Below are 9,338 nucleotides of genomic sequence, written 5' to 3'. Positions count from 1 at the left end.
GGAAAATACTTTATAGTAGCTCCAGGGATGGGTGTAATCTGTTAGGAACTGAACAGCATAACTTTAACCTATTTTGGTGAAGAACATTTTATGGAAAGCCTTTGATGTTTCCCAATATAAATAAAGCAGGCTTGGGCTCCATTTTGCCATAGTATAGAAGCTCAATCTGTCTGATTGGCTTGCCCATCCTGCCTCCACTTCTGCAACTACTCTCTGTGTCCTGTGGTTTTTTTTTTTTTCATCATTCTGTTTTTCTTAGCTTGTATTTCTTGGCCAGCCCATTCCACTGAAGGGAACCCCATTCCCACCGCCTGCCTGGGTTGCCACCCACCCAGGTCGCGAGCAAGAGGTACATCATTTACAAAAAATAAAATATCTAAAATATCAAGCTCTTAATGCTTCAGCTCTTAGCTTGAAAGTCTTCCTTTGAAAAGCTTTCATCACTGTTCTTCCTGCTACTGCTATCCCACACATTCTGTAGAACTGCTCACATTAATGAAGGAACTATAGTTGGCTCTACTTATCTTTTTTATAAAGTTTGTCTCTATGAGGTGATGAAATCTTGAGGGTAAGGGAATTTTAACTATGTAAGCAATAGCAGAATCTCCAGGTTTCTTATTAAAAAAAAAAAAAAAGCAAAGTGGTGAGAATAGCAGAAAACAGATTTCAAATACTGAAATAATTTTTAAAAGTAGATTTTATGGAGCGAAGTGTCAATGAGCACACATATATATTACTAAATATTTCTAGTACCAGTGATTTACAACAACAAATTAGCCACAAAAATTATTATAATAAAAACTTACTCTGATTCAGTAGCAACCAAATAAGACCCATAATACGAGCTGGATAATAGCTCAGTGGTAGAGTGCTTGCTTAGCATGTGGGTTCCATCCCCAGCACACACATAAAGAAAACCTGCAATATGGCTTATGGCAATTTCTCAAGTAAGAGTACCTGTAACAGTGCTATGGATATTTAATATATTCTCATGTTCACTTCTTATGGTTATGAATTTTAAAATTTTATCAGGGATACCTTTTTCACTTTCTTTGGTCTAGTTATTTTGACATACATAATTTAGCAAGGATTAAATAACTTAAGGATTATTTTCAGATGAATTCACAGTAGTAATATTGTTAACAGAATAAAAGCACACTTCTTTCAAGAAAATAAAATATAAATAATGCTAATACAAAATTTCTCTAACATGATAGTATAGAAATTTGATTTGGTCTCTTTATACATGCATGCACATGTATGAACTTATACACATATGTATATATTCTATTCTGCAGGAAAGAAATAAATAGCAGAAATACATTTATGTAGGATACAAAATATATTCTAGAGATATATAAGCACAGAATATATATGTGTGTATTCATACACATGCACATATTATGAGTATAAATTCAACAATTATCAGTTAAATTTTTATTAGTAATATATGGTGGGACCAGTTTACAGATGGTGTGGTAATGGTTGCAAAAGTGGCAGAAAGGAACTTAGCACTCAATATATTTAATAAATAAAACTTAGTGATTCATTAAATATTATGATACTGTATAAGATAAAAAAAAATCCCAACTCTTCAATAGATCTTTAGTTGGTATCTTTCTGACAACCCACACATTTCTAGGTAGGTAAGAAACTACTGACATTGTAGGAATTAACTTGAAAATTAATAGTTTGTCTACAAAGTTTCATGGCTCCAAAATATGAAATGGTCTTGAAGAATAATGAAAAATATTAGTTTACCATCTTGATATCATTTTGACTGCACTTTATAACTTAGAATATTTTTTACAATTAGGTTCATATCCCCAACCTAACAAGTTCATAAATATTGTAAATATGATCCATTTTCTTTACAATCATCTTAATGTGGTAACTTAGTTATATGCTTTGGTATGAAATTATTTACTAAAATATTTCATTTTTTATATAAAAATTAAATATTTCCATCATTTGCTTTATCTCAGAAGTCAGTCTTTCAGTTGAACTTTAGAATTTTTGAGTAGTGACAGATCATTCCTGTCAAGTGGTCTTGAGGCAGAAAGAAATTAACAGAAAGATGAATGCAGTTTTTCAGGAATTAAACACATGATGCCTAAGATGTGGATGTAAAGATAACTACATATTACAATTATTTATTCAACATATGTATCCTTTAGGACTCACCATATTTCTTTTGTTCTTTATCTTTGATAGAATTAATTTCATTTGATTTTACATTAAGGCAAAAGACAGATATCTCCTTTTCCTTGGCTTTAATTAGTCTCAAATTCATCTAAGAACAGAGAAAATGATGCTAATATCATAAAAGGTTCACATCAATATTAGGACAACTCTTTTCTTCTAATAAATTTATGCTGTTTATAATAACTAAATGTTTAAAAATACTAATCCTGAGCAAGAGTAAAAACAAGAACAGTTTTGACTAAAGAATAAAATTCCTTCATTGTTAAACAGCTTTAAAATTCAACCACGGAACATAAAGTCAGTAAGACTAGAATTTATACTTCTGATGTCCATGGCAAACCTGAATACTTTGAGCAGAAATAAAACACACATAGTAGATAATACACAATAGTAAAAAGCATCAGAAATAGATGCACCTGGATTTTGTTAAATATAACAAAGGTCACTCAGTCCTTCATAGACAACTCTAGTTGGTAGAACAGCACTGAACAGTGTATGGCATTTAGCAGAAATTCCTCAGAAAGGCCACATGGATTCTTTTTAGATAGACATAGATTTTTCAAAATGTTCAAAGATATAAAAGATGCATTTGGAAATAAACATGAATTCTGTTTTCACAGAAGCAGAATGTTCTGGACACTTTGAAAATTGAAGTAGGTCACTTGAGTTTTTCATTACAGATGTCTCCTCCATGAAAAATAAAAGCTCACTGTCCAGCAAAGCATCATTTTCACAGAATATTTAAACATCTGTGAAGGCTTTGAACAAGGGCTTTGCAACATGGGTCAACTGAAACCTAGCTCTAAGAATAATTTTCTAGTACATGTGATGAAAGTGCTTAGGAGTAGGAAATTGACAGCACAGCAAGGATCCTCTCACAGTATTAAGGCCTGTCATGTGGGATTGGTCAGTTGAAAGTCAGCACAGTGAACATTAGATAATGATATCTGACCCTGGGCACTGCCCTCCAGGTTTCTTCTGTATGACTTCTTTTATTCGAACTGTCGTTCTTCCTCTTCATCTGCTTCTTCAATGACCTGAATCTCATCTGCTTGAGATAATGAAGTTTTTTCTACCTGCAGTTTATTTCCCTCAGCTTTACATTTTTCTTCTTCCTCTATTATTTCCTTCCATATCTTGTGGTTTTCAGTGAGGTGGTGCATCAGCTGACAAAATATTCGCCTTCTGCTTTTCCTTCTTTGTGGTTCTGTGAAATTTAAAACAAACATCTTCTGATTATAGCGATTATGATTGATTGATTGATTCATTCATTCATTCCACAAATGTCTTCATGCCAACCATTCTGTAAATATTTATGTAAGCACTGAGGTTATAATAGTGAATAGTAAGATAAAAATAATTCCTGTGTTATGGAGTTCACATCCTAGTTGAACAATACAAATAAAAAGAATACATTAGATGGTATTAAGTGTTATGAATAAAAAGAAAACATGAAGAATAGCCAAAACTGGATAGGGGAAGGTAAGTATAGTCTTGATTTCAAATGAAAACCACAGCAACCCAAAATTAAAAACCAGTCTCTTAAGGGATTTTTATGTATTGAATTTAACACAATTGCCAAAATTCTGGTGAATATTAATCATTTTTAGAAGCTAGTCAACCTTCCCAAAGTGACACTCAAGATAGTAGAGGCATAAGAGTACTCTTTGCTGCTACCTAATCCTAAATAGGAGGCATAAGTATGTGAAGGGGATAAGGGATAGGTTCTTTATTGTCAACTTATATGTTCTGATTTATATCATGTTTGGGAAAAAATATGTAGCTAGGTATAATTTAACTTATCTAAAACAAAGGAGCAAACAATTGATTTCATTCACAATTATGAAGGTGACAAATGGGTATGCTTTTAAAATTTTCCATTTATGCTCATTGTCTTATATAGAAAAATATATTATTATAGTCTAATAACTCAATTTTAATGCCACAAAACTTGATTCTGCCTTTAGAGCCAAGAAATGTATGTTTTCCTTTCCTCCCCACTGTTTAGATTTATTTCCCAAGCCTATGTGAATGTCATTAGCAAGCTGCTAGAAGTTGTAATTCTCAACTGCCTAGTGGTGTTGGGAGCAGGTTGTCTGAGGAGGGGTGAGATGAAGGAGGACTAGCAGCTAGGATCCTCCTATCTCAAATGTTCAGATGTGGTGACAGCCCTATCATGGATGAATAGGTGAAGTGTGCTGAAGAGCACTGGCCAGAGGACATCTCCCGAGATGCTATTTATTAAATAAGAATTCTCATTGTGTATCAGTATTAACACAGTACCCAGCACAGAGCAGTCACTCAAAACATGACTATTGAATCTAAACAGTAAGATTGTAGTTACACAAGATATGACTGCTGAATCTGCATCTAAGAAACAAAGATAGAAGTTCAAATTAAATGGACATTTGTAGTTAATAACATTAAATAAATTATAGATTTTCTGAATTCTTACTAGGATTTAGATTGTCCTCCATTTCTTCATCATCCATATCTAATTCTTCACCATCTTCATCATCACTACTTTCAGTATCATCATCCTCTTCTGTTTCTATCCACTGACCCGGCAGCAAACCAGCAGCATCATAGGAGTTACACAGGGGACCCACTATATGAGTGATAAAAGATTCTTGGAGTTTTGCTAGTTGAGGAGAAGAACGATCCATGAAGGGACTGATGGGTAGACCAAGATTTGCTTCTTCATCTCCCTGAGCATTTTAAAAAGAAAAAATACATTGTTGTTGTTTTAAATTTTTTTCAGTTGTTGATAGACTTTTTATTTTATTTATATGTGGTGCTGAAAATTGAACCCAATGCCTCACACATGCCAGGCAAGTGTGCTACCGCTGAGCCACAGACCCAGCCCAGCCACGCCACAGCTCCAGCCCGAAAAATACGTTTTTGTTGAAAGAGCAAACACTGAGCTTTGCTTGTAAATTATCTTTACATTTTTAAAATATAGTGTACATCAAAATAACTTTTACAAAGAAATATTTATGAACTTAATTATTCTATCATTTTAACTGTAACAACAATTTGAGAAATTCTAAGCAAATTTTTAATCTCATATCTATCTATATCAATCATTATAGATGATATTAAGTTAATAAAAAATATATAGCTTTTAAAATAAATATCAGCAATTTTACTAACAACCTGCAAAATTCTATAATGTCAAATATAGATTCTCTTTCTCCTTAAAAGAGGAAGGCATAGTGGATGCATTTTATAAGACACACAAAAGCAGAGTTACTACAGTTGAGGTAAGACTTTGGGTGTATAGTTCCAATTGTCTGATTCCCTTCCATTGTAGCTTCTAGGGTTCTACAGAGCACAATTTGAGATCAGATGGATGTTCTTTCAAACTCACTTTTGCAACTTAACCACATGTGGTATCGGCATGCTTATGTCAGTATCATCATGTATAAATTTTGAATAATAATCTACCTTATAGGGTTGCTATGATGATGAAAGGCAATATTATTCAAAGTGAAACATTCCCCAAATGGTACTATTAATGTTTTAGTTTTACTATCTAAATTGGTTGGAAATTAATTATCCTTCACAATGCATAAATTCTGCAGGCAAGCAGTTTTATCTGTGATGAGCCCACACAACCCAAGGAAATGACCAGAACTGGCCCAGTGATTAACTATCCCATGGTTAAAAGTCTTCTAAAAGAAATAAAACTATTAATATTTTTCAAAAAACAGTTTGGACGTAGTGGTAGAGTGCTTGCCTAGTAATGTAAAGCTCCTGGATTCAATCCTCAGCATTGCAAACAAACAAACAAAAAACAACAAAAGGGCTGTTGTTATTAGCTCAGAGGTGGAGTGATTGTCTCGCATATGTGAGGCACTAGTTCAATCCTCAGCACCACATAAATAAAATAAAGGTATTATGTCCATCTACAACTAAAAAATATTTTTTAAAAACCCAGCTGGGTTTAATCCACAGGAGTCTTCAATTTCATAGGTATACCCCAGGAGCCTGGCTTTTCTAAGCCCACGGCACTTAAATAGCTTTAAGGGTATAAAGACTGTATAATTAAGATAATAAATAGAAAGAAGTTCAACAGTATAGCCAAAACAAGAAGGAAATTTAATAGTTCTAATAAGAGATAACTAGGACTTTCATATATAGTATAGTATCAGATAACATTTTTCTCCTTTATCATGACTAAAATCTATGAAGATGGAGTGAAACTGTTTGAGATAATATGTTTAGCACTAGATCTGGATTTATAGCCAACATTACTGAGCATTTCGTGTCAGGAACTATTCCAAGACTTTTACATGTATAAAATTTATTTAATCCTCACAGCAATCTTTATGAGTTAGGTATATCATCATGCATATTTTATCAACAAGAATACTGAAGCATAGAGAAGTTAAGTAACTTACCCAAGGTCACATTGTCAATGAGAAGGAAAAACTAGGGTTCAACCTAAGGCATGGCTTCTAAGTTTGTTTAGTAAGTATTAACTCTATATACTCTAAAAATAATTTAAAGTTGTTTGTAAATGAACATTTCTAATGTTATTTCACTAAAATAGTGGGTTTTCTAAAATTGATAATATATCACTACATTTTATTACCAACTTATGCAGCTAATGAAAAATGAATTTTTCCTTAGCATAAAATTCCTCTTTTGTGAATGCAAAATCTACTGGAGAACTCTGAGGTAAGCTTCAGTTATCACTGAAAATGAATACAGGAATATGCAAACTGTATGCTATAATCTTACAAAGATAATCATTGCCCAAAATTATATATGATTTAAATACATTAGAATAGCAAAATATTATAATATTGGAATACTTATATATTTATGTGATCACATAGAATGGTATTTGTAACTTGAAAAGGTGGCTAAAAGACTTTTACCATACAATCTGGGGGTAACCAGGTATGCCAGGTAAGCACGCATTGTGAAACAGAGTCAACTTTGTTATTCCTGTTTTTTGCTTATAGTAAGAAAGCCCTGACACAAAGAAGGCCTCATTCAGTAGACATTTTGATCTTTCCTGATTATTATGGCCAACAAGGATTCCCAAGGAATCCATTTCATAAGTTGTATTTGATATTTTGGAGATAATGAAATGTGAAGCTTATGGGAAAATCATTTTACTTCTACATTATGTGGAGCCTCAAGATATGACAAAAATGGGACAGATTCTGCAAATTGGTAGGATTATTTTAAAGCCAAGATTTAAAAATCAATGAAAAAAAGGAAAGAGCATATTTATATCTTTGAATCCTTGAAAACTACAAAGTATCTACTCTACAGATGTTGCTAGCCCTCTAATTTTTTATTTTCTGCTAGAATTTCTGCCCAGTTGATGTTTCTATGGGACAGTAGTTTGTATTTCAATAGTACAATTGAAATATTGTTGATATTCTTTAAATATAGTCTGAGCAAATCCTGGAATCACCCAAAAGCCACTTCTTTTAGAAATCAGTTGTTCTAGGTTATAGATTCTCAAGGTTGAAAGGAATCTTAGAATTAGTCTCTTTCCCTATAGATTCAACTCACTTCAGATAGGCAATAAGCCTGTCATTGCTTTTAATTTTAGCAGCATAGAGAAGCAGAGCTGAGAAAATACTAAGAACAAGAGACAAAAACAACACTTTCTAACCCTTTTCAGTCAAAGCAGTCTAACCCTTTTCAGATTTCAAACACCTTAGTGTAGCTATCTAAATCCCCAAAAATACTTTCTTCCCACCAATCTCACATTTCAACTTACCTGCTCATAAAATTCATTGACAATGCCCTCTGTCCATTTCAAATGCAAGTCCCGAACTTTTGCTGGGCCATTTATATCTGCAAGTTTAATGCACACCTGGCAGACCAAGAGACGATCATTTTCACTACTCCATTCTATACCATTGCTGTTTACATCATTGGCCTATTTTGGAAAAACAGAATTATTTTAGGTTCTGAAGTTTTCTAATAATAGTTGTTGGGTTTTTTGTTTGTTTGTTTTCATCAATTACCTTAAAACTGTTTCTTGTCCAAATGATAGGAAGAAATTTCTTTTTCTTAAATGCCTTTTTAAATCTTTTAAATCAGCATATACCATAAAATGGACTTCAATGGGTTAAATTACCCATTGAAGAGTTTATTTCAGTGGAAGCATACCTTCCTATAAACAACCAACCATGGATTTCAATGTTTGTGATTATCACAGAGAATAATAATTTATTTGTATATATGCATGTGTTATATAATATATGTATGTTCACACACACATATATATACACCACTATCAGAATTGTAAGTATTTCTACCTCAAAAAAGCATAGTTAAGGAGTTAAGAAGTTGGCTGTAGTTCTGAAAGGTGAAGTGATATAGTTAAAAGAACACAAGTCTTAGAAGCTGATCCCTATATCACTCAGAGCCATTTACTTAATTCAGTGTGTGAGCTGGAAAAATTACTTAACCTATTTGATTCTTTCATTTATAAAATAAGAAAGTATTACCAATCTAACATTTTTTCATGAGGATTAATAAATGAAAAATGCCTCATTCATTAACATTATTTAAATAAATGGAATTATCAATATCAGGCAAATCTAGTAATTCTTTCAAGAACTCAAATGTCCTTTTATAAAAAATGAAGACAATGGGCCAGATCATGGCTCTTGAACTTTATTTTAGTGTTATGGTAGTTTTTAGCACCAAACCCGTTAATCAAAGGAAATTTTAAGTGGAACACCAGCATAGGAAATACTTGAAAGCTCTTTTTATTGAAACTGGGCAAGAACTCTAGAGCCCCTCTAGAAAGAAGTGTTAAGGGGGAAAAAAAAAAACAGAATGAAAGAAGTGTTAAGGAACATAGATTCAGAAGTATTGATTAGATAATCTTCCATTTGTACAAGGTGACTCAAACATTTAAAATGTATTTTATTATTAAATAAAATAAAAGTGAATAGAGCTATACAAATATGAAATAATTTTAATGTACCTGATTTCTCAAAAATTTAATAAGTAATTTATAAATATTATGATGGCAACATATATAGGTGTCTGCTTCCTGGGGGAGTTAAATCTAGTACTCCTTTGTTAATAGTTTCTCTACCCTAACAGTATAGCTTCCTTTAGAACACAAAAATCATCAAGGAAATATCAGC

The 9,338-nt window shown here is 32.5% G+C and overlaps 1 protein-coding gene across 1 annotated transcript in view; it reads right to left on the bottom strand.

Annotated features, from left to right (window-relative positions):
• Positions 1–679: 679 nt before the first annotated feature.
• Pde3b (phosphodiesterase 3B) overlaps positions 680–9,338 on the bottom strand; it is a 165,147-nt gene continuing 156,488 nt past the window's right edge. The window contains exons 15-17 of the mRNA XM_048788202.1: positions 7,952–8,113; positions 4,661–4,913; positions 680–3,412 (exon numbers count right to left, since the gene is read on the bottom strand). Coding sequence (XP_048644159.1) covers positions 3,198–3,412; positions 4,661–4,913; positions 7,952–8,113 — 630 coding nt within the window. The 3' untranslated portion in view covers positions 680–3,197. The remainder of the gene's footprint in view (positions 3,413–4,660; positions 4,914–7,951; positions 8,114–9,338) is intronic.

This window comes from Marmota marmota, unplaced genomic scaffold (genome assembly GCF_001458135.2).
Source record: "Marmota marmota marmota unplaced genomic scaffold, marMar, whole genome shotgun sequence".
NCBI lineage: Eukaryota > Metazoa > Chordata > Mammalia > Rodentia > Sciuridae > Marmota > Marmota marmota.
Note: the sequence above shows the minus strand (reverse complement) of the source record. Positions and strands in the feature narration are given on the sequence as shown.